The 25,593-nt window shown below is 37.2% G+C and overlaps 1 protein-coding gene across 1 annotated transcript in view; it reads right to left on the reverse strand.

Annotated features, from left to right (window-relative positions):
- F13A1 (coagulation factor XIII, A1 polypeptide) overlaps positions 1–25,593 on the reverse strand; it is a 302,545-nt gene that overhangs the window by 180,703 nt on the left and 96,249 nt on the right. The window contains exon 4 of the mRNA XM_006888734.1: positions 2,087–2,205. Coding sequence (XP_006888796.1) covers positions 2,087–2,205 — 119 coding nt within the window. The remainder of the gene's footprint in view (positions 1–2,086; positions 2,206–25,593) is intronic.

The raw sequence follows: 25,593 nt of genomic DNA on the forward strand, positions 1-25,593 counted from the left end.
AGTTTGTCACATTAGATCAATTAAGTGGAATCACACCTACAGGCTAAGGATTGAGGATCCAAGTCAAATGCATCAGAGTGTTTACTTGCACTTAATAATCTGTAGTGAACAGTTTCATGAAAAATTTGGACACCCATTAAGTACTTGTAAGCCCATGTTTGCTTATTTGGTGCTCCACGTCAGGGAGGTAAATTGGAAAATAGGCTTTGATTCTGTAAGAAAGTGCTGTCAAGTTGGGAGCAAGACAAAGGCCAGCCATAGCTTAAACAATCTTTGATTCAGTGGGGGAGGGAGGGAGGGAGTGCGGAATTGCTCACTACAGATTAAGTAAGCAAGCAGGCAAGCAGAAGTAAGTTCATGCTTACTTTGCTTATCGGATAAAGTGACACTGACAGCAGCTAAAAGGCAGTAGACAAAGGCTGTGTGGCTACCCAGGAAGTGAAGAACGTTTAACTAGGCAGCGACTTAAGAACAGAGGAGAGAGAACATAGGTGCTTGTCAAGGCTTCAGAAATGCAAAAGCGCAAGGCAGAGTCAGAGTGAGGAACAGCCTCAAAACCAGGCTGATATAAGGAGAGCCATCAACAAACAGGCAGGCCAGAAATAGGGAGCAAGGATCTAGATTGCTCCCTGAGGGAAGACAAAATAGGATGGAGAGAAAAGAATGCACCATGAAAGCACTCTGAATTCTCAGAACCTGGCTTCTATCATCAAGCCAAAATTCAGAGGAAAGACAACTCGTTCCCTCTCTTGTTACTAATGAAAAATAGTTTTTGATCATGTGGCAGGTATCAATTAATTTATAGACATCAGATATCATTCTTCCAATGTTGAAGATACAATACTGCACTTGCATAATTCCACACCTTAAAGAATATACCATTTGCTGCTTTATATAACAGCTCGAGACTGCAGCTGACAGGGGTCTCTAAGTCAAAGCCTGATAAGCTCTCCTTTGATGAACTTGTACCACTGCTTTTCATTTAGAGCATCGTACATGCTCTGGTGGTTAAAGTGCTCAGCTGCTAACCAAAGAGTCAGTGGTTGGAATTCACTGGCTGCTATGTGGGAATAAGATGTGACAGTCTGCTTCTGTAAAGAATTACTCTTGAAAACTCTGTGGGGCAATTCTACTCTGTCCTATAAATTAGAATGGGCATGAGGGCAGCAGAAGAATAGAAGACTTAGAGATAGATAGATGATGATAGGTGATAGATAGATAGATAGATGATAGAAAATAGAGATAGATACAGATAGATACAGATATAGATGATATAGATATAGAGATAGGTAGAGATAGAGATAGAGATATAGAGATAGATATATAGAGATAGATGATAGAGACATAGAGATAGAGATAGATATGCTGATTGCCACCGAGTCAAGCACAACTCACAGTGACTCTAAGAACAAAAGACCTGAAGCCTTTCTATAACTATTGTTTTTTTTCCAAGTTCATAGAGTTTCCATAGGCATGTGGTTTAGGAGGTGGATGCCCCTCCTGCTTCCAAATCTGTTTTAAACTAGGAGCTCCACAAAACACTGTCCACCTATAGAGATATATAGATAGATTGATAGAGAGAAATAGATATACATAGAAAGAGATATATTGATATAGATATAATATACATATGTATAATTGAAATGAGTTTGATTTGGAGCTTACTCTAGAGCTCACACAAAAATGATTTTTCTGAGTTGTGCACACACGTCACAGTATTTTTGCAACATTATTAGAAGTCTATTCTTTATAAGGAATGGGAAACCAGCCCATTCTAGATACAATAGCAGTGTTTGCACTAATGAGATTGCACTGTACTGAGATGCCAAAGCATTTTTCAATAGAGTGTCATGCTATACTCGTTGATCTTCATAACACTGTAATAACTGAAGATATGCAGTTTCAGCTGATAATTATTCAGCTGTCTACAAGTCTGCACTCTCGTGTTGTCTGCCTTGGAGTCTAAGATCCTGGAAAGCAGGAAATTGTGCTTGTCTAATATCGATGTATAACACCTGCAGTGATTCATGGGACAGAGATATTAAATAAAAATGCCCTTGACAATGACAAATTTGAAATGACTCACCTGACCATAGCTCCAGCTTCTAACCCTGATGTCCTGGAAGTTTCCATGAAAAATAACCCCGATGTCATTCAGGACATACTCTTCTCGTTCTCGCTCATCATCCAGATACACAGCGTCCTCTGCAGTGGGAATTGAGTGGAAAAAGCCTTGACCAAACCAAATCACTGACAAATACTTCCAAGTTAACTCTTTTCCCTCCACTTTAAACTGCAATTTAATGAACTAAAAGACAAAAAGGACTTTTGTCCCAGTAAATGGAGCTCATTTCTCAAAACGTAACTTATAATATGGTGAATATCAGTGGCACAAAAAAACCTACCAAAGTGGATTGGGGTGTGGGGGGAGGGAGGAAATTGTACAACAATGAAAGAATCTTTTAAAGAGAAAAGCAAACTGAGGGGGTAGGGCGGAAAATGTGCAACAATGAATGAATGAAAATTCAAGTTTTACATAAACTTTCATTAAATACAAATTAAAAAAAGAGATAAAAGGGAAAAAACTATCTCTGACAACTAGACTTTCTGCATTTAAAGTAGGATAAATAAATTGACACATCTTCTTAAGCATTTTGGAATTTTGGTGCATTGGTGGTTTCCCAATCACAATTCTACGATACTGATACAAATCTGTAACACAGAGTTAAAGGAATAATGTGTAAATTACTAAAATTAGTAAAAGTCCTAGTGTTGAGTGCTTGATGTATTAAATTGCTAACTGAAAGTTTGGCAGTTCAAATCTACCAGCTATTCCACAGGAGAGAGATAGGCAGTCTTCGCTTAAAAAAGATTTACAGCCCAGGAAACCTGATGGAATGTTGTTAGGAGTCAGAATTGACTCCATGGAAGTGGGTTGAAAATATGAATAAGGTTGCTCTGGAGTTAAAGTGCAAATCATGTCAGGCTACTAACTGAAAAGTCAGCATTTCAAATCCACCAGCCCCTTTGGGGCAGAAAGATGTAAAAATGTACAGTCTTGGTAACCTGTTCAAGGTTCACTACTGTGAGTGAGAATTCTGTGACTCAATGGTGATGGATTTTTGTATCTATAACATTAATAAAAACCTTGTTGAATTGAAAATTGCTTTGAAAATAAATCTAGGGTACTATGGAAGACACCTGTTGCCATCAAGTCAACCCTGACTCATGTTTCCCTTGTATGTGTAGAGTTGAATTGTTCCACAAGGTGGTCAGGGTCTGTGACCTGTTGGAATGAGGTCACCAGGCCTTTCTCATAAAATGCCTCTGTGTGTGTGTGTTGTGTTGTGTGCCATCAAATTGGAACCAACTTATAACTGACCCTTAGTGGATTTTCAGAGGCAGTGAATTGCACAGCAGAAGATTGCCCATCCTTCTCCTGTGGAGCAAATGACAGAGTGGAACTTCATGCCTTTTGGATTACAGTGCAGCTTCTTACCACTAGGCCTCAAACTGCCAACTTCCCAGTTACTAGTCCAGTGCAAACCACTTGTGGCACCCACAGACATACAGTAGATGATAGTCTGTGGGACATGACTGGCAGAAGGAGAATGGTGGATGCCTTTTTGAATGGATGTGTTAGTCAGTGCATGTGCTGGTTTTTGAATGCATATGCTATTTGGTGCATGTGCTGTCCTTGTGAATAGATGTGTTGATAAAGTGTGTGTGTGTGTTATTTTTTTTTAAATGGATATGTTGGTAGGAACATGTGCTTTTTGAGTGGACATGTTGGTAGGTATGTTGTCCAGTCAGAATCTGATTGGCTGCCTCTAGTGAAAGGACTTTCTTCTCTTTGTCTATAATCTCACCAAGGCCATATTTCCTGTCTATCACCCTGGTAAGCAACCTGGTACTTTTTCCAAGTCCAAATGTGAAAGAATCAAAAGAATCTACACACAAAGGACTATACAAATATGTGTTACACTCAGAGAGCTTGCATATTTAAAACAGAGTCAATGGGAGGTTAGTTCAGGACACAGTTCATAACAATTCTCTGGTTCAGGCCATGCCATCCCTATTAATTTCTTTGCTTTCTCTAGAGCAATAGTTGTCAACCTTGGCCGTGCATTAAAACGACCTTGAGTCCGATCCAGCTCTCAGTTCCTCGCTCCCCGCTCCTCCTGCACTACACCTTTTAAATTAAGCTCTCAGTGCTGCTTTTGTGCAGCCAAAAATGAGAACAAATGGTCTCCCTCCTTGCCACTTTGTTTAGTTCAAAGATAACAGCATCAGCATTGCATGAGAGCTTGTTAGAAAAATGCAGACTCTCAGGCCTCATTTCTGACCTGCTGAATCAGAGGCTGCATGCTAACAGATTCCTAGGTGGCTGCTGTGCGCACTCAGAGGTGAGAGGCATTGCTCAGTCCAACCAATCAACACCCTTATTCTGTGCAGCTGATTCCTTGATAGTGTCTGGTCTCTTACAGGGACTGCCACTCCTGAGAACATGCCCAAATTATGACAGCTAACCATCCTTGTTTCTAAGGAGCACTAGAGCAGATTTATTTGTTCTTTTGTCAGTCCATAGTATTTAAGTATTCTTTATCAAAATCCTAATTTAGAGCAATCAATCCTTTGCTAATTCCTTCTTCCTGATCTACACAAGGGATCTGTCATCTGCAGCTATAGATTCATTTGCATTTGTAGAATTTTATATAAATGTAATATTTTTAAAAGTACGTACTTTTTTATAAAGTGGCTTGACTAATTATGGGGTTCATGATAATTATGCTGAAATTCATACATGCTATTGTATCCTAAAGTCAGTTCTGCCCTTTGAGACAAAAAACCAGAATTACTTAAGTGCCCCAACTTTCTCAGCCATTGTAAGGCCAAATATTGACACCTCTAAGTTGCTGGCCTTGTCTTGTGGAGTTACGAAGAGAGACAATACAGTTTTTAAAAGTTTGTCCATATGGAAGGTTAGCCTCCAAACTCAAATGCCAGCTTTATTTTCAGGTGAAATTAAAAAGATGTAAGACATAAAGGAGTGACAACCAAGTTTGAGGTAATGGGGTTTTATTTCTGACAAAAATGGTCATTGTTGCTGTTGTTGTTGTTAGGTGCTGACAATTTGAGTACAACTCATAGTAACACAATAGATCTGAATGAACCCTGTCCTATTCTGTGTCATCCTCACTATCTCTGACACATTGCTGCACCTGGTTGAAGGTCTTCATCTCTTTTGCTGATCCTCTGAGACCTTCCCAAGCATGACGTCCTTCTCCAAGAATCAATTCTTCTACCAACATGCCCAAAGTATATGAGATGAAATTTTATATTCTCTGCGCTCTGGCTTCACCTTATCCAAAAAGTATGTTTGTTCTTTCAACAGTCCATGAGACATTCAAAACTCTTCTCCAACAGCACAGTGTATTGATTTAAATGATTCTAGGTAGTGTAGTGGATCCAAACAAGATGAAGTTCTTGACAGTTTCAATCTTTTCTGCATCTATCATGATGTTGCCCATTGGTCCAGTTTATTAATTTTTGTTTTCTTGATGTTGAGAGACAATCCTTATTAAAGGCTGCAGTGTTTTATCTTCTGCAGTAAGTTCTTCAAGCCCTCCTCATTTTCAGCAAGCAAGGTTGTGTCATCTGCATAGCACAGATTGATGAGTCTTCCTGCAATCCTGATACCACGTTCTTCTTTAGAGCCCAGCTTCTTGAATAATTTGCTCAGCATAAAGATTAATTAGATATGGTAAAAGGATACAATCCTTTCTCCTGTTAAACTTGTGGGTGCTGTGCTACTGAAATCTATGCCACTGGTGTGTCGAAAACATGAAAGAATAATTTTAAAATGCTACTACAAAAGTATACATAAAAGGAAAAGGACAATGTATATATACACAACTATCATGATAAAATTGTGTACCACCCAAGTAGATCTATTTAATGATAAAATGTGGGAAAGATGTAATGATCCCTTCATCACATGTTAAACCAAAAGGATGTAAAAGGATGATAGGTGGAATGTAACATCTCTTGATCTCATCACAGCGCTGATCTAAGTGGCCTTTTATCTTGAAGAGATAAAAAAAGGAAAAAAGGGAGCTGAGGGGTGACCTATGTACCACCAAAAATAAGTGCCAAGTGGATAAAGTATCTTTTGGACTCATTTCTGAGCTAGGAAGCTCCTCAACACAGGGAAACCCAGGGCACATGGAGATTTTCAAGAAATGCAGCATCTAGAGATACTGGCAGAAACAAGGACTTTCTTTCAGAACTGAAGCAGAGAGGCCTTTTCATACTATTTGCAAAACTGCAATTGGACTTCAAACTTCCTAAACTGCAAAATACTAACAGTCCATTTATTTAAGCCATTCAATTGTGGTATCCTTGCTATAGAGGCTCTAGAATAAGAGGGAGCTCTGGTAGACAAGAGGTAAGGAGCTGCACTGTCAACCTAAAAGCAGACAGTTTGAATCCACAAGTTTCCCCAAGGGAGAAAGATGGGCAATCTCTTCCTGTGCAATTTACAACCTCAGAAAACCCAGAGAGGATCAGCTGTGAATTAGTTCTGAATTGGCTGCAGTAAACAATAACAACAGATAGCTAAGACAGCTCTTCATTGACTGTTTTTAAAACACCTGAAAATGAAAGGTATTTTCATTTTTATTTTTCATAGTAATAGTTTATTGGTTACGACTTTATTTTAGTGATTACTGTTTTAGCCACATGATCTTGAAATGGCTATTTGGGGGATAGAAATATCTTCCCAATATTATTGAGTTCAGGAAGTATCATGAAATATTTTTTAAAAATATATTATTTTACTTATATATATGTATATAAATATATATATGTGTGTGTGTGTGTGTGTGTATGGATATATGGATATAAATGCTCTGTAAGATATTAAAACTCAAACTCATTGCCATCAAGTAGGAATCAATTCATAGCTGACCCTCCAGAATATTTTCAGGTGCAGTAAATTGCACAGAACACTGCTCATCTTTCTCCCACAAACTAGTGGTGAATTTGAACTACTTTTGAGTTGGCAGTACAACTCTCAATGTATTATGCCACCAGAACTCCCTCTAGAAGATACTAGAAAATACTACATAGCTATAGTAATACAAATAACAGGAATAAAAATAAACTATTATATCAAAATAGAGATCACAGAGACAGATATTATTGAATGTATTCATCTATTTTTGAAACTAATCCTGACAAAAGTCATAAGTTAAAGGATACAATTGGCATACTTCCTAGATCCAGGTGAGAAAATTGGCTATTTAGGAAAATGACATTTTCTGTACATTGAAATAAACTAGAAATATAATATGAATCGTAACATTTTAATTTTTTTAACATAAATATAGTAAAGAATTTTGGAAACTGCAAGGTGGAAATTTAAATGTAGAATTCAAAATGACATATAAAATATGTAGTATTCTATAAAAAATGCCATAGAAACCTTGAAATAGTCTGATCAGGATGACTTATTGAAATATACTTTGCTTACCTAGCTACTGAAAATTCTTGAAATGACTGAATAATTACAATATAAAATATATCCAACATCTGAAAAATAATTCCTGGACTGATAAAAGATAAAGATAAGAAAGTATGAGAAGAAATGAGGTCCAGAAGACAGATATATTGTTAAGTACTGTCGAGTTGAAACTGACTCATAGCTGACACTCCAGAGAGTTTTCAGAATCCGTAGTAACACAGGAGAAGATTGCTTATCTTCAACCTCCTGTCTTTGGTTTGACAGAGATATACAAAGTTAATTATCTACCTTAAACGTATGTTACAATATGAAAATACAAAAAGATACAAGAAATTTATTTTACAGAATTAAAAAGGTCTCTTGTTATCAACCTGCAAAGGAGCACAGGTTATATGTTTGAGTTGTTGTTGTTATGTGCCATCGAGTCGCTTACAACTCATAGCGATCCTATGTACAACAGCCCTAAACTCTGCTCTGTCCTATGGCAATCGCACCGTCTCTGACACACCCATCCGGATTACCCCGGTCACTGAATCAATCCACCTCATAGGGGGCTCTCCCCTTCTGTGCTGTCCCTCCACCCTACCAAGCATGATGTCCCTCTCCAAGGACCTGTCCCTTCTTGCAACATGTTCAAAGTATGTTAGACGGAGTCTTAGAATCCTTGCCTCCAAGGAGCAGCCTGGTTTAACCCTTTTCAGGATGAATCTGTTTGTTTTCCTAGCAGTCCATGGTACGCTCAATACTCTTCTCCAGCACCACAGCTCAAAGGCATTAGTTCTCCTTCTATCCTCCCTAGTCATTGTCCAACTCTCTGATGCATAACAAGTGATAGCAAAGACCATGGTCTGTATCAGACGCACCTTAGTCTCCAAAGAGACACCATTGCTCTTCAGTACTTTGGAGAGGTCCCTAACAGCAGACTTTCCCATGGCAATACGTCTCTCCTTACAACATGTCCAAAATATGTCAGACGAAGCCCCAGAATTCTTGCCTCCAAGGAGCAATCTGGTTTAACCCTCTCCAGGTTGAATCTGTTTGTTTTCTTAGCAGTCCATGGTACCCTCAATACTCTTCTCCAGTACCACAGTTCAAAGGCATCAATTCTCCTTCTATCCTCCTTAGTCATTGTCCAACTCTCTGATACATAACAAGTAATAGCAAAGACCATGGCCTCTATCAGACACACCTTAGTCTCCAGAGTGACACCATTGCTCTTCAGTACTTTGGAGAGTTCCATAACAGGAGACTTTCCCATCGCAGTATGTCTTTCAATTTCCTGGCTGCAGGTGCCAAGAATATTGACTGTGGAGCCAAGTAGACGAACGTTGTTAACAATCTCAATCTCTTCACTATCCATCCTGATGCTGCCAATTGGTGCAGTGGTAAGAATCTTTGTCTTCTTGATACTGAGCCTCAATACATATTGAAGGCTGCAGTCCTTGACCCTCTGCAGCAAGCACTTCATGTCCTCCTCAGTTTCAGCAAGCAGGGTTGTGCTATCTGCATAACACAGATTGTTGACAGATCTTCCATCAATCCTGATGCCGTACTTCTCCTCATCGAGCCTGGCCTCTCAGATAATCTGTTCTGCATACAGGTTGAAAAGGTCTGGAGATAAGTCACATCTCTGTAGTACACCCTTCCCAATTTTGAACCATGCAGTGTTTCCTTGCTCTGTTCTGACGACTGCCAATTTGCTCAGCATATGATTGAAGAGGTATGGATAGATGATACAGCCCTGATACACACCTTTCTTCATTTCATACAATGTTGTATTTCTTTACTACATTTACACAATGGCCTCTTGGTCTAGGTATAGGTTTTACATGATCACAATTAAGTGTTCTGGAATTCCCATCCTTCATAATGTTATCCATAATTTTTAAAAATTCACACAGTCAAAGGCCTTTACATAGTCAATAAAATACAGATAGACAATCTTCTGGTATTCTTTGTTTTCAACCAAGATCCATTTGAAATCAGCAATGATGTCCCTGGTACCATTGCCTCTTTTATATCAAGCTTGAACTCTGGCAGGTCTCCATCTATGTATTGTGCTAGCTGTTTTTTAATGATCTTCAGAAGTATTTTGCTTGCATATTATATTAATGCTATTATTTAATGACCTGTTCATTTTGTTAGATCACGTTTCATGGGAATAGGAATAAATATGAGTGTCTTCCAATCAGTCGAACAGGCAACTACCCTCCAAATTTCCTGGCATAGACTACTAGTGAGCACATTCAGGACTACACCTGCCATTTGAAAGATTTCAATTGGTATCATTCCTTGGGCTTTTTTCCCCCTGGTCAATGTATGGTTTTGAACTTCTTCCTTTCTTACCACTGGCTCTTTATCATACAGTTGTTGTTGTTTGTTATTATGTGCCATCAAGTCATTTGCTACTCACAGCGACCCTATGTACAAGAGCCTTAAATGCTGTTCTATTTTGTGCCAACCTCGCCGTCTCAAACACACTAATTCCCATCACTCCACTCACAGAACTGAACCATCTCATTGAGGGTCTTCCTTTCCTGTGCCATCCCTGCACTCTCCCAAACATGATGTCCCTCTCCAAGGACCAGTCCATCCTTGCAACATGCCCAAAGTGTGTCAGATGAAGCTTCAGAATCCTTGACTCCAGGGAACATTCTGGCTTCATCCTCTCCAGGACAAACCTGTTTGTTCTCCTAGCAGTCCATGGTATATTCAACACTTTTCTCCAGCAGTACAACTCAAAGGCATCAATTCTCTTTTTATCATCCCTATTCACTGTCCAACTCTCTGATACATAGCACGTAATTGCAAAGACTATAGCCTGGATCAGGTGTACCTTAGTCTCCAGCCTGATGTCGTTGCTCTTCAGTACTCTTGAGAGGTCCCTCACAGCTGACTTTCCCAATGCAATTCATCTCTTGATTTCCTGGCTTCTGCCACCAAGAGTGTTGCCTATGGAGCCAAGCTAACTAAAACTGTTAACTATCTCAATCTCTTCATCATCCATACTGATATTGCCAATTGGCCTAGTGGTGAGAATCTTCGCTTTCCTGATGTTGAGCCTCAATCCATATTGGCGGCTGCAGTCCTTGACCTTCTGCAGCAAGTGCTTCAGGTCCTTCTCAGTTTCAGTGAGCAGGGCTGTGTCATCTGCGTAACACAGGTTGTTGATGAGTCTTCCACCAATCCTGATGCCACATTCCTCCTCGTACAGCCCAGCGTCTCAGATGATCTGTTCTGCATACAGATTGAAAAGGTATGGAGACAAAATACATCCCTGACAGACCCCCTTCTTGATTTTGAACCATGTGGTGTCTCCTTGCTCTGTTCTGACGACTGCCTCTTGGTCCAAGTATAGGTTTCGCATTAGCACAATCAAATGTTCTGGGATTCCCATTCTTCTCAGAGTCAACCACAGCTTGTTGTGATCCACACAGTCAAAAGCCTTTGTAGTCAATGAAGCACAGATAGACATTCGTCTGGTATTCTCTACTTCCTGCCAAGATCCATCTTTTATTAGCTATAATATCCCTAGTAACACGACCTCTTCTAAATCCAGCCTGCACATCTGGCAGCTCTCTCTTGACATATTGTTCCAAATGTTTTTGGATAATTTTCAGCAGAAACTTGCTTGTATGTGATATCAATGATATTGTTCGATAATTTCTGCACTCTGTTGGGTCACCTTTCTTTGGAATGGGAACAAATATCAATCTTTTCCAGTCAGTCAGCCAGCTGGTTGTCCTCCATATTTCTTGGCACAACTTAGTGAACACATCCAGGGCAGCATCTCTTTGTTGAAATAAATTAATTGGTATGCTGTCAACTCCTGAAGCCTTGTATTTTGCCAACTCCTTCATAGCAATTTGAACTTCACCCTTCATCACCATAGGCTCTTGCTGATATGTTATTTCATTAAATTCTTCTGCCTCAGCCATTTCCTTCTGAAATGAAACAGTGACTGTGTACTCCTTCCATCTTCTTTTGATACTTACTGGGATCATTTAAAATTCTACTCAAAGTATCCTTAAATATTTCTACCTATGGCTTGAATTTGTTTTTCAACTCCTTCAGCTTAAGAAACACTGAGTGAGTTTGGCCCATTTTCATTTTCTGACAGTATTTCCTGAAATATTTTCAGTTTTGGACTAGTCTCTTCGCTATAGTCCTTTCATCTTCTTTTGATGCTCTCTGGATCATTCAAGATTTTGCCTATAGCATCTTTAAGTATTGAAACTCAAGGCTTGACAGGGTTATTTTTACCTTGAAAAATTCTGAGCAACTTCTTCCTTTTTTGTTCCCCACTTCTAAGCCTTTGCACATTCTGTTATAATACTTTGGTTTGTCTTCTAGAGCGGCCTTTTGTACTCTTCTATTCTGTTCACTGTAAAGGTCCAAATAAAATTAATCTACATAAGGTCAATGAGTGATTCAGATCCCCAAAATATCTTTTATCTTTCTCTAATAAAATGAATCCAGGCTTTTAAAGATAAATTATTTACTATGCTGCATTTAATTTGGAAGCAGGTGTGGAATCCACTTCCTAAACAACATGCCTCCGGAAACTCTATGAACTTTGATAAATGTCGACAGTCGTAGAGGGGCTTCAGGTCTTTTCTTCATAGGGTTATTATGAGTCATGCTTGACTCGAAGGCAATCAACAACAACAAAATTTAATTCTACTTCTATCAATAATCAATGCCCATGGTATTAGTCATTAAGAAACCAAATTATATTAAATTGGGTAAATACGCTGTAAAAGGAAACTACAGAAAACAGTGATACTATTTTGATTACTAAAGTAAGTCTGACTTTATCATGGTCTTTTCAATTGCCCCTGTGTCTAGAAAAACTGGTTAAAGACAACACTCAGAAAAGTAATTGATTAATTTGAATTGTACTATTTGGGATTATATTTTGAATATATTATGGACTACCAGAAGAAAGAACCAATAAGTCTTAGAAGAAATACACCTAGAACACTCATTAGAAGTAAGAATGGTAAGATTTCTGCTTTTACCTTTATATTTTCATCATGAAAGACAAAATTCCTAGAAAAGAATATGCCTAGTAAAATAGAAGCTAAGTGAAATTGGAAAAAAACCCAACCCACAACAAACAACTATCAACAAGATACACTTCACAGTCAGCTCAAAGTTATCACAGATCATGGAGATGAATCAGGACCAGACATAATTTTGTGGTTATATGTAAGGTCACCATAAATTGGAGCTAATTAACATCAGCACTAATAATGTCTTCCTACCCATAAGTAAGGAAGTTAGCAAAAGATAGATTTCATGATAAAAGGAATCAGAAGCCATCTTTGAATAAGGATGGGACATTTTAATGTTAAAGATAATAATTCCTTCAAAGAAATGAAACACATAAAATATTACAAACATACCTCTGGAAACCCTGTGACTTTTGATAAATGTCAATAGTTATAGGAAGGCTTCAGGCCTTTTGTTCATAGGGTTGCTATGAGTTGTGCTCGACTTGAAGGCAATCAACAGCAACAGTATGGAAGTATTTAAAGAAATTGTAAATGTATAATTTGACAAAGCAATTCTATATCTAGGTGATTTTTTTTTTCATTTTATCTGAGTGAATGTTTACAAAGCACATTGTGATTTGTTTGGGGTTTTGTTCTGTATTTTTTTAAGCAATCATTCATGTACATTCTGCTCCCCAACACCAATCACAATACACGCAATGTCTGATGATCCATTCATTCCACATTGTCCTTCCCTTCATCCATCACAAGAAGAGTCCATTCTCTATCAATTAATATTCTATTCCCCTTTCCCAGGTAATCATATTAGATTGAATCTCTTTGTATGTGAACCTTCCTCTAGCCTCTTTTAATAGCGGTCTTATATAGTATTTGCCCTTTTGTGACTCATTTCACGCAGCACAATGTTCTTTAAATTCACTCAGGTTCCATAGTGTTTAATGAATTCTTCGTTGTTTTTCAATATTGCATAGTATTCCATTATGTAAATGTACCATTATAGTGGTCGAAAATATAAATAGCAAAACATTCATCAAGTCAACAATTTACATGTATACAATTCAGTGACATTCTTCAAGTTGTTCAAACACCTTCATTCTTTTTTCTCAACTGTCTTTATCTCTTTAACAAATTCAATGCCTGTAAGCTTCCTATTGTATCTTTTGAGTTGTTGTTGTTAATACGATGCTAAATAGATGGTTCTTACAAAGAGTGTGATGCTCAAGGCACCACTTATCTGTAGTTTGTAATAATATGGAAACTTGCATGCTACTATAATGCTGGATGCATTTGTAGTATCTACCCATAGTAGATAGAGAACAGTCAAGCATCCAGACTGAAACAGATTGGGAAGAAAAGCCCATGAATCTACCCCCCAAAATTAGGCAAAGATCACCCCATACACCACAGAATACTGTTGGAGACTCCAACTTGTTTATTTTGAATACATTATCAACAGGGAACCATCAATGGAGAAATAATGTTTGGTAATGTAAAGGAAATTGTCAATGAGAGGCTTGACATCATGGCTGTAATATAAAAACATGAAGATAGTGCAGGATTGGGCAACATTTTGTTTGTTATACCTAAATTCATTGTAAGCTACAACTTACTTAATAATAACTAATAAAAATATTCAAAGGAAATAGCTAAACAATGCATACAAACTTTGGAAGCAAACCAGTGTACAATTAAAAAAAATTATAAAGGCGGTGGGGGAACCTATACAGTATATGTAGAAAATGTACATGCAACATTCAGAGCAGCGAGGATTTTTACAGAGGAAAAAATTCAAACTTATCTAACTCTAACAAAATTAAAAGTCAAATCAGTTATGACAAAACCTCATTAAGAAGCCATGAGAAAGAATACTATACATATATGGATTTGGTAAGATTTCCAAGACACAGTGTTTTTAAAAAGTAAAGTACAGAGCAACATTACAAATTGTAGCTAGATAAATAGGAAAAGAATCCAAACTGACTAGATGTGCATGTGGACATGTGTTGCTGCTTTTGTATTTATCTAGCTACAATTTAGAATGTTGTTCTGTACCTTACTTTTTTAAAAAAACACTGTGTCTTGGAAATCTTGTGAATTTTACATTATGGTGGCACCAGGTGCCACAAAGTTGAACTTCTTCACAGATTTCTCTTGGTTATCATGCTTCTGGAAACTCTATGAACTTTGATAAATGATGATAGTTATAGAAAGGCTTCAGGCCTTTTGCCTATAGGGTCTCTATGAGTCGTGCTCGACTTGAGGGAAATGAACAACAACATCCTCTTACTGGACGGAGTTTGCTAGGACTTCCCTTGTACAAAGCTGCTGGGCAGGCTTGAACCACTTACTCTTAGGTTAGCAGCCAAACACACATCAATTGAAGGCTCTCAGTCTCCGTATTTGGTTTATCATAGGCTGGATTAAGAGTTTTGCTCCTAGTGTCCTATGAAGTTTCATGTGGCATTTACTGTACTGCATGCAGATATAGGAATCTCATATATGATATAAAATTATTGAAAAGTATCTGAAGAGTCTACCCATTAAAGGTTATTTTCTTTTAAGCAACAAGTAGTGTTGGAGAGTTAGTAAAAAGAACTTTTAACTTTTTACCATGTACAGATGACACACCTTACTTGCTGAAACTGAGGAGGACTTGAAGCATCTGCTTCAAATGGTCAAAGACTGTAGTTTGCAATATGAACTGAAACTGAACATCAAGAAAACAAAGATTCTCACCACTGGGTCAATTGGCAGCATCATAATATATGGAGAAGAATTTGAGATTGTTAACAATTTCAGCTTGTTTGGTTCTACAATTAATACTTTTGGCGCCAGCAGACAGGAAATAAAAAGACAAATTGCACTAGGGAAATCTACTGTCAGGGACCTTTCCAGGAGGCTGAAGAGCAAGGATGTCAGTCTAGAGACTAAGATAACTGATTCAGACCATAGTCTTTGCAATTATTTGTTATGCATCAGAGAGCTCGACAATGACCAAGGATGTCAGAAGAAGTGATGTCTTTGGGCTATGGTGCTCGAGAAGAGTTTTGAACATACTATAGACTGCCAAGAGAACTAATGGGTCTGTTGGAGAGTGTGAAACCAAGCTGCTCCTTGGAGGCAAGGATTTTGAGACTTTCTCTCTTAGACTTTGCTCATGTAGCCACAAGGGGCCAGTCTTTGGAGAAAGATATCATGCTTGGAAGGGATAAACACAGTAACTGGGGTAATGAGGGTAGGTGTGCTAGAAGCAGTGAGATTGGCTCTGGATGGAGCAGGGTTCGGAGCTGTTGTGCATAGGGTCGCTATGAGTTGCAAATGACCTAATGGCACACAACGACAACATACCATTGACAAGAACAATGCATTCAATTAATTATCAGTTAGAAAAAGAAAATCATTAAAACATATTAAATGATATTAAATAGAAATACACCAACATGTTAACAGTTGGTGTCTCTGAGATGAAGAGCTTTGAGTTCTCTATGTGTTTTCATCATTTCTATTTTCAGGAAGACTTTCATCATCAGAAAAAAAAAGCTGTATTTTAAAAGGTATTTGTGTTTATGTGAAACTACATTATTTACTAAGAACAATGTAAATTCAACTTTAAAAAAAGATTTCATTTGAGTGAAGGCTTATAAATTATGTTGGTTTTTCATACATTCATAGATATTTTGTTTTAAAATATTAATTATCATTGATTAATTACATTAATTAATTAATTAACCTCAATGTTTAATTAATCTTCATAGTTTATTGCATTTTCTTTCACCCAACTTATCAATTTATTAAATTTTACTCCCTTTCTCCTCCCTTCCGTCCCATCCTTGTTAACTGCTAAAATTGATTTTATCTGTGTGTAAATTGCCCTTGGTTTTTTATAATAGTGACTTCGCACTATAATTGTCCTCTTGTGGCTGACATATGTCACTCAGTAGAATTTGTTTTAGAAACATCCATGTCATGAAGTCTTTTCACAAATTCTTATACTGTATCATAAAATTACCATTGACCTATGACCACGACTACCGCATCTTTTCAGGTCTCCACTGAATCTTTCCTAATTCAACTTTCATAAATTAGTTTTTCTTTAGGAACAATCTGTACAACTATATTCTTTCTTTTCTTTCTTATTAAACATCATCAAATAATCATAACTTTTCATCTTTCTTTAAGGCCCCTTTCCCTCTCAGCATAGGCCTATGGATGTTGGGGTAACATTTATTCTAATATATGTAGATTTAAAAAAAATAAATCATTTCTTTAACAAATGATATGGTCTGGAAGGGAGAGACAAAGGCAGAGGAGAGAGAGAGGGAGAGAGGAGGAGAGAAGTGAGATGGGATGCTGTCTGCTGCTAAAAGTGTCATTAATGTAAATCATATTAAATATTTAATATTATATTGTTGTTGTTGTTGATGATTGCCTTTGAGTGAAGCACAACTTATAGCGAATCTTTGAACAAAAGGCCTGAAGCCCCTCTACAACTATCGACATTTATCAGAATTTATAGTGTTTCTGGAGGCATGTTGTTTATGAAGTGCATGCCACCCCTGCTTTCAGAATATTATATAGAATTATAATTAATTTTTAACATTTAATATTTAAATCCCTTGTGAGGAAGATACTGACAGAGGCAGCTAGTAGAGTAATTTCCCCGAGGCCACAAGGAAAGAAAGAGGTGAAGTCAGAATTTGAATACTAAGATGTTTCTCAATTGATTCTTAAGTCCAAGGGTACCTGGTCCCAGCACCCAGAACAGTGTCTTGGGGATATAGTACAAAATCAATAAAAACCTACTGGAAGAAACACAGAGATAGAAAGGCAGTTATCTGAGGCTTAGAGAATGAGGGAGAAGCTCAAGAAAATGAAAGGTTTACTTTTTTTGGACTTTGGATTATTATTGATAGGGAGTTATAAATTTTCATAGCAACCTTTGACAGGATGGTGGTCTGCAGGTATCTTTTACCTTCCAACAGCTGAGTTAAATCTTGCCTAAAAGTGGGCGGCAATCATCATGCATTCACGGCAAGGCAAGGAAAATCAAATAGGGAAGCCTCAATTTTAATTTTAAATTTATTTATGATTTAAAGGAAGATTGGAGGTGGAAAGCAGTACTCTCTTCCTCCTGTTTTTACTTAGATCTGTCACTTTAAAATATAGCTGTCCAAAGTTAGGTTGGGTGGTTTTTTTTGGTTTTTTGTGGGTTTTGTTTTGGTTTTTTTTTTAAGGGAGAACCCAAAATTCTTTGATAGGCTAGTTAAAATAAGAAATCATAATCACTTTCTCCTGAGTATTTTTGTTGATTTTAATTTTTTGTTTTGTTTTTAACTTTTAAGTTAATGTGAGAGGAAGAGGAGAGATTTAATAGCACAGGACAGGGTGGGGGGAAGGAACTGTCATCTATTTAGCAGAATGGAAGAAGACTTGACTAATATGAAAAACAAAGCGTTCTAGAAAACAACATCTCAACCTGTTGGGGGTGTGTGTGGGGTGTTTATGCATCATTGTGAAGTTTGGGCATTGTTGTTATTCTTGCTAGATTCTGTTCAGTTGTTGAGTTGGTTCCAACTTGTAGCGACTCCAGATACTACTGAAAAAAACACTGTCTAGTCCTACATCCTACTCACATGCAGCCACCATGTCCCCTCCTGTCACTGAGGTCTCTTTTTCTTTCATCCTCTACTTTATCAAGCCTGTTACCTTGCTCCAAGGACTGAATCATTCTGATAGTATGTCCAAAGTATCTGGAACAATACATTCATATTCTGGCTATTCCTCTCCCAATCCAGATTTGTCTGATCTTTTCATAGTTTAATCATCAAAATGACATATTGTTCTTTTTTAACATCTTATTTTCTTTAGCCTTTTTACTGGTTTTCACACAAAAATTTGTTTACATCGTATTTCATTCATACTGCCTTCCAGAGTGGCTGAAACATTTTACAATCCTACCAACAGTGTATAAGAGTTCCTATTTCTCCACATAGTCTCCAACATTTATTAATTCCTGTTCTGTTAAATTTTGTCACTGCTACTAGGGTGAGATGGTATCTCATTGTGGTTTTGATTTGCATATCTCTTATTGCCAGTAATTTTGTACATTTCTTCGTGTGCCTTTTGATCATCTTAATGTCTTCGTTTGTCCCAGATACTTTGGACATACTATCAGAATGATTCAGTCCTTGGAGCAAGGACTTCCTCTGTCCCATTCATCAATGTCTTTTGCCTATTGTGTAATTGTGTTAACTGTCTTTTTCTTGGCGAGAACTTGTAGGATTCTGTAAACTTTTGTCATGAAACCCTTGTCTGAAATGGTATTTTCAAATGTTTTTCCCAGACAGTAGGTTTTCTTTTCATTTCATTAGAAAATGTTTTTGATGAACACAGGGATTTAATCTTTAGAAGGTCCCATTCATCAATTTTATCCTTTCCAAATTGAACACTTTTTACTGTATTTGGCAGTCTCTTTATACCATTGATTAGGCCATCTAAGCTTGATCCCAGTTTGTCTCGATGAACCTTATGGTTTCAGGCTTTCCTCCCAGGTCTCTGATCTACCTTGAGTTGATTTTTGTGTGTAGTGTGAGATGTGGATCCTGTTTCAGCTTTCTGTAGGTAGCAGTCCAGTTTTGCCAGCACCATATGTTGAAGAGGTTGTCATTTCCCCATTTGATAGATTTTATTTCCTTGTCGAATATCAGTTGGCCTTAGATAGATGAGTCCATTTCTGGGTTCTCAATTCTGTTCTATTAATCTATGTGCCTGCCATTGGATCAGTACCATGCTGTTCACCATCACAAGAACATGGAAACAGCCCAAATGTCCAACCACAATTGACTAGATTGAGAAATTATGGTGCAGTCACACAATGGAATATTATGTAGCATGCAGGAGAAATAATTTTTGTAAATAATTACCTGTCTTTGGAGGGACTGGAGAGTGTTATGCTGAGTGAACTCAGTACTATAAGGACAAATACTGTACAAGGCCATTGTTGTAGAAATAGATAACTAATAAAACATGTATGGGGATCCAAGGGGGGAGAACAGAGGGCTAAAGATGGGCAGGTGGGAAATCATAGGGTCACACAATCTGATGGGTAGAGGGAAGGGTAGGTTAAAGGAAATGAGAAAGATCCAGTGTGAAAAATAATGTCTACGAACTTTGTAATTAAAGCAATATGAAATAAAAATTTTATTTTTAAAAAATCCAGTAGTTTGCAGCAGATTTGCCCAATGGAATTTGTCTTTTGAATTTTTGACTGTGGCTTCTATAAATGTTGAATATCTAAGTGAAGTGCAATTCTGAGCAACTTCTATATTTTCTCTGCATATCCTGATGTTGCTTTTGGTTCATTTGTGAGAATTTTTGTGTTTTTGGTGTTGTTAGTTTTTTTTATGTGTAATTCATACCGAAGAATTCAGTCTTTGATTTTCATCAAGAAATGTTCAAAGTGCTCTTCACTTTCAGCAAGTAAGGTTGTATCATTTGCATATTGCAGGTTGTTAATTCTCCTTTTAAAGTAGCATCACTTCCTTAGATTCTTTGCATACGAGTAAGTATTGTGAAACACCACAGCCTCAGCACACTCTTTTCCTGATTCTAAACCTCACAGTATCCTCTTGTTTTGTTCAAATGAGTCTATGTACAGCTTCCACATGAGAACAACCAAGTATTTTAAAACACTCATTCTTCACAATGTTTATAATTTATTGTTATTCATACAGTTGAATGCTTTCACGTAGTCAATAAGACCATATTCCTAATATTGTCTACTCTCAGTCAAAATCCATTTAATACTAGCCTTAATTTATCTTGTTCCACATATTGTTCCACATCTTTTTCCTAATCTGGTTTACAATTCTGGTAGTTCCCTGTTCATGTATTACTGCAATTTTTTTAATACATTCAGCAAAACTTACTTGAGTGTGATATTAATAATATTTTCCAATAATTTATGTGTGTATGAGATCATCTTACTTCAGAATTTGCATAATATTGTTCTTTCTCAGTCAGTTGACAATTCAGCAGTCTTGCACATTTATTGGTATATAGACAAGCACTTTCAGTGTTGCAGCCATTTGTTGAGACATCTCAGTTGGTGTATAAATTTCTGGAGTGTCATTTTTGCTAATGACTCCACTGCAGTGGATTTCTTCTGTCTGTACCACTGGTTATTGATCTTATGCTATCTCCTGAAATCATTGACAACTAATTTTTTTAAGTGCAATGACTATATTTCCTCTATCTTCTTTTGATGTTACTTGTGTACTCAATATTTTGCCCATAGAATCTTTCATTATTGCAACTTAAGAATTGCCATTTTTCTTTAGTTAAAATGTTCGGCCTCAGAAATGCTTATATGTTCTTCTCTAACCCTTTAATTTCTTCTTTTTTAACTCTAGGTTTTTGTACATTACATTATAATCTGTCTTTTCAAGCTGCCCTTTGAAATCTCTGTTCAGCTTTTTACTTCAGCATTTCTTCCACTCACTTTAGCTACTCTCCATTCAAAAACAACCTTCAGACTCTGTTCTGAAATCTATTTTGTTCTTTTCTTTTTTCCTTACTAGCCTTTTAATGACCTCATATTTTTTTTCATGTTTGATGCCCTTGATGTCACTTCTCTAGTCTCTGGTCATTAGTTTTCAATGTGTCAAATCTGTTCTTGAAATGAGCTCTAAATTAAAGTGGAATGTATTCAAAGTCACAGCCTGGCTCTCATGGACTTGTTTTAATTTTCTTTAACTTCAACTTGAGCTTGCCTATGAGCAATTGCAGTGGGCTGGCCTGGTTGTGACTGATGATAATGAGTTTCTCCATCTTTGCTACCCACAGATGTGGTTCCTGTGGGTTCCATCTGGTGAGGTCCATGCATATCATCACAGTTTATGTTGTTGTAAAATATTTTTCTAATGAAAAGTTGGTTTATCTTGCAAAATTCTATTATATGACCTCTGATTTTGTTTCTTTTATCAAGGCACTATTTTCTAATTATTGTTCCTTCTTCTTTGTTTCTAATTTTCACATTCCAATCACCAGTAATTACCAATAATACATTTTGATTTCATGATTGATAAGTTTCAAGCAACACCTTACCACTTGGCCACCAGAGTTCCCAAAAGACTTCAGGAATTGGTATAATCAGTGTCTTTATCTTTTTTACTTTAGTGATTGGTGTGCAAGTTTTAATAATAGTCAAGTTAACTGGTCATGTAAATATAATGATATATTCCTGTCACTGACAGCCTTGGACTTCAGGATAGATCATGAAATGTTCTTTTTGACAGTAGATATGATGTTCATAGTAGCTTCAGCATAGAAGACTACATGATTCTTTTTTATTCAAAATGGCCAATAACACATTTCAGCTCATTCATGCATAAGTTATCAATCTTCAAATCATTTCACTTAGTTTCTTATAACTTGCCATTTTCCTGGATTCAGACTTGGTACATTCCATTACATTCTTCTCACTTTGGGGTCATTGTATTAACAAATGAAGGTATCCAAAGCTTTATTTCATCTATATACTATTAAGATCAACTACAACGAGGCAGGGCCTTCTGAGGTATTTTGAGGGCCTTCCTACCTGACCAGCTCATTTCCTGGCATTATATCAGAGAACGTTCAGATGCTATTTCTTTTTTTTTTTTTTAGATGCTATTTCTAAACTGTTCAATGTTATTGTTGTTGTTCTGTGCTGTTGAGTTACGACCAACTCACAGCTGACCTTCCATAGGGTTTTCAGAGGTAATTGTATGGGAAGAGATTGCCCATTCTTCTCCCACACAGCAGCTGGTGGATTTGAACCACATGTCTTTGGGATTGCAGTTCAGCATTTTACCACTAGGCCACCAGAATTGCTATGGTTTTCCCTATGTCTTTTTTTTACAGCTGTCTTTTTTGGGAAGCTCTTCTGTAAATATGACCCTCTTGGCATTTGCAATATAGTTGGCATAATCTCCAGCATCACAGCATTATAAAAGCTACCACACAGTACAACAAAATGAGTGACAAATGGTGGACTACATTGCCAAATATGTGAACACTGATAGGATAAACTAGGTCAAGGTATCTCACAGGGAGTTCCCGAGAGGAACAAATAGTTAATGCCCTGGAATGCTGATCTAAAGGTTGGAGGTTTGAGCCCACCCAGACGTGCTTTGAAGGAAGCCTGGATATCTATTTCTGAAAAATAATAAGTTGTTGGAAGTCCTGTAGAGAGCACAGGTCTATTCTGACACACAAGAAGTGTGCAGATACTGGAGTTGGCATGGACATAATAAAACAAAAAAATATTTAAGTAGCTCATAGTTTTAATGGTAACACTATGAGCCCTTTGCCAACTTTTCCATCTCAAATGGCATCTGGCAAAAACCTTCTCTACCTCAATAAAATTCAAGAGAAGAAAAATTACACCTGGCATCACTGGAGAGCAAGACACAATATCTTCATTCACTTCCACAAGCTCTGCCAACAGAACAGACTTTCAGAATGCATTGTAAATCACCACCCTTCCAGAGTGACTAACAATTTATGTGAGGCAAGTAGTAAAGAAAGATGATCTCATTTATTTTGCAGTTCCTCCAGTGGGAATAGTGGGAGGGTTAAAAAAATAGTAAGCTGAGGAATTATAAGATTGACTTAGGGGCTGACTTCAGGTACTCTGTGAAGTTACTACTTGTCTCCTTACCTAGTGGCAGGTAAAAATTTATAACAAACATGTAGAAATAAATGCTGAGTCTATTGATTTGATTTACCTGTCTGGCCTCTTTGGGAGAAGGTGGACTATTCATCACCACATGAACAGATTTTATTTTTTTGGTCTATTTACATACTATTTGAAAATTAAAGCAAGGATCCTTTCCAAAGTCATTAACTTCAAGCCTAATAAAGCAAGAATCAAACAAAACCATGGTGCTGGGAATGCTGTCATTCATGTTTTCTCTGTGAAGAAAGTGCTGAGTTGTTTAAGTTGGAATTTAACTTTATTTTTAATTCTTCAGAAGAAATAATGGTTTGGCCCCTTCAAGGTTGCAAGATGTGTCACTCCTTTATTGGAAGGGATGGATTTTAATGAGGGGATCAGTGATAATTTTTCCTTGCCTCTCCTTTACATTAAAGTTAAACATCACTAAAGAAAAGAGGGAAGACTTATGTGGAGTGAGAGTAATCACTTTTTGAGGAGGTGGCTGCATCTGCAGAACAAATGTCAGTCCAGATTGAAGTTGCCTTGATATGTTTTTTTCCATCTCAAAGGAAATCAGAAGGGGTTGGAATCCACAGCAGGAAATGAGTGCTGTGAGCATATTAGGAATCCCTTCCTGTTTATAGAGAATATGTGAAGGAATGGCATATTCGGAATCTGGGCATTCTTTTTAAAAAAGCTTCAAAGGTACTGTTGTACTAAAACGACTTAAAACAGCCGCTCTGGGGGCTGCATCTTGAAACCTATTAACTTTGGAATGGAATGAGCCCATGAAACACAAGCAAAGGATTTTTTTGAGTACTGAATCTCTTACATCCCCCGGAACGATGTTGCATTGCATTACAGATCACACTACTTGAGAAGTTTATTTGATGTGTGCTAATTTGGCAGTTTTGCTGGTTAAGGGCTTTTTAGTGTACTTAAATATCTTCAAAAGATAAACTATTATTCATGAAGCAATTCAAAGGCAATGTCAGAGCTGCTTTGCTTCGCCTGGATCCTCTAAGGGGGCCTGTGCCCTTGTTGGCTGCAGTTAAAAAAAAATAAATTTTAAAAAAAGCATACAAAATATCCATTTGATCTTACAGATCTCAACCTGATTTTATTTATTTAGGTATTTTAATGGCGTGGTTATCTGCAGTTGATTAGAAAATCATCAATATGTCCTGTCTGGCTTTTGAATTCTTACTTCTCTTGGTACACAAAGCATGTTACTAAGGGACTGTGGTTTTTAAAACAAAAGAATTTACCATGGTTAATTCAGAATACCCATGTTTTAACCCCAGTTTTCAACTTGATATTGAGAACTTAAGCAGCATCAGAACCTATTTTCTCTCTTGAAATATGAGACTGGTAATCCGATCCACGTCTCTCAGCTTGGCACTGCAGTAGGATGAATGAGATAAGAATCTTAATTTCAGAACACACACAATCCAGGGAGACCTTGGCTAGGAGCATGCTCTGAAGAGTCATAGAACGTTTCTGATGTCAGGTATAACAAACCACATGGACTAGTAGATGAATGTGATTCTGGATTAGACTGTCCCAACTCTGTGTCTGTCAAAAACATCTCTTAATCACCTTCACCTCTTGCTCCTGGAGTCACATACAGGCTGAGGAAGTTGATGTTTAGCTTGAACTCTTGGAACTCCTTTTGATTACAGTGCAACAAAACTACTCTGACTGACACATCTTTATGACAGAAAGGATGAATGAGACTCTGGTAAGAGCTAAATTTTTAGTAAAATGTTCTTTTACTAAATAGAAAGTTGGCATAGGGCTTACTTGTTTCATTTACTATTATTATTTTATGTCAGTATTTTTTACAAAGATAAGATGCTGACCTAGCTCTTTCGTCTACATGTTTCTGTCATGTCCTAAATTAGCACTTTTCCCATAAATGTAATTATACTTTTAGTAGTAGCTTACTGGTAAAAGTTTCTCTAGAAGTGCTATGAAGATAGTGCTATGTCTGTCTTTTTCATTGTCACCTTCTCAGTATTTGACTAAGCACTAATCCTTAATGTTTGTGATTAAGTAAATAATATTGTTGTACTAATATAGTCGACCAGAGAGCTCTGGTAGTTTAGTGGTAAGGAATTGTGCTGACAATGCAAAAATATGCCGTTCAAATCTACCAGCTACTCCAACCAAGGGAGAAGGATAGGCAACAGGGTTCTTTGTTAGAATGGTGGGTAAGGAGTTGCCCTGGCAACCTAAAGGTACATGGCTCAAATCCATCAGCAGTCCTAAGAGGGAAAAGTGTGTAATATTCTCTTGTAAAATTTATAGCTTTGGAAACGCAGTGATTTCTAAGAAGGTCAGCTATGAGC

The sequence above is a fragment of the Elephantulus edwardii genome, unplaced genomic scaffold (assembly GCF_000299155.1).
Source record: "Elephantulus edwardii isolate Elephantulus edwardi_28Jun2011 unplaced genomic scaffold, EleEdw1.0 scaffold00071, whole genome shotgun sequence".
In the NCBI taxonomy this organism is placed as follows: domain Eukaryota; kingdom Metazoa; phylum Chordata; class Mammalia; order Macroscelidea; family Macroscelididae; genus Elephantulus; species Elephantulus edwardii.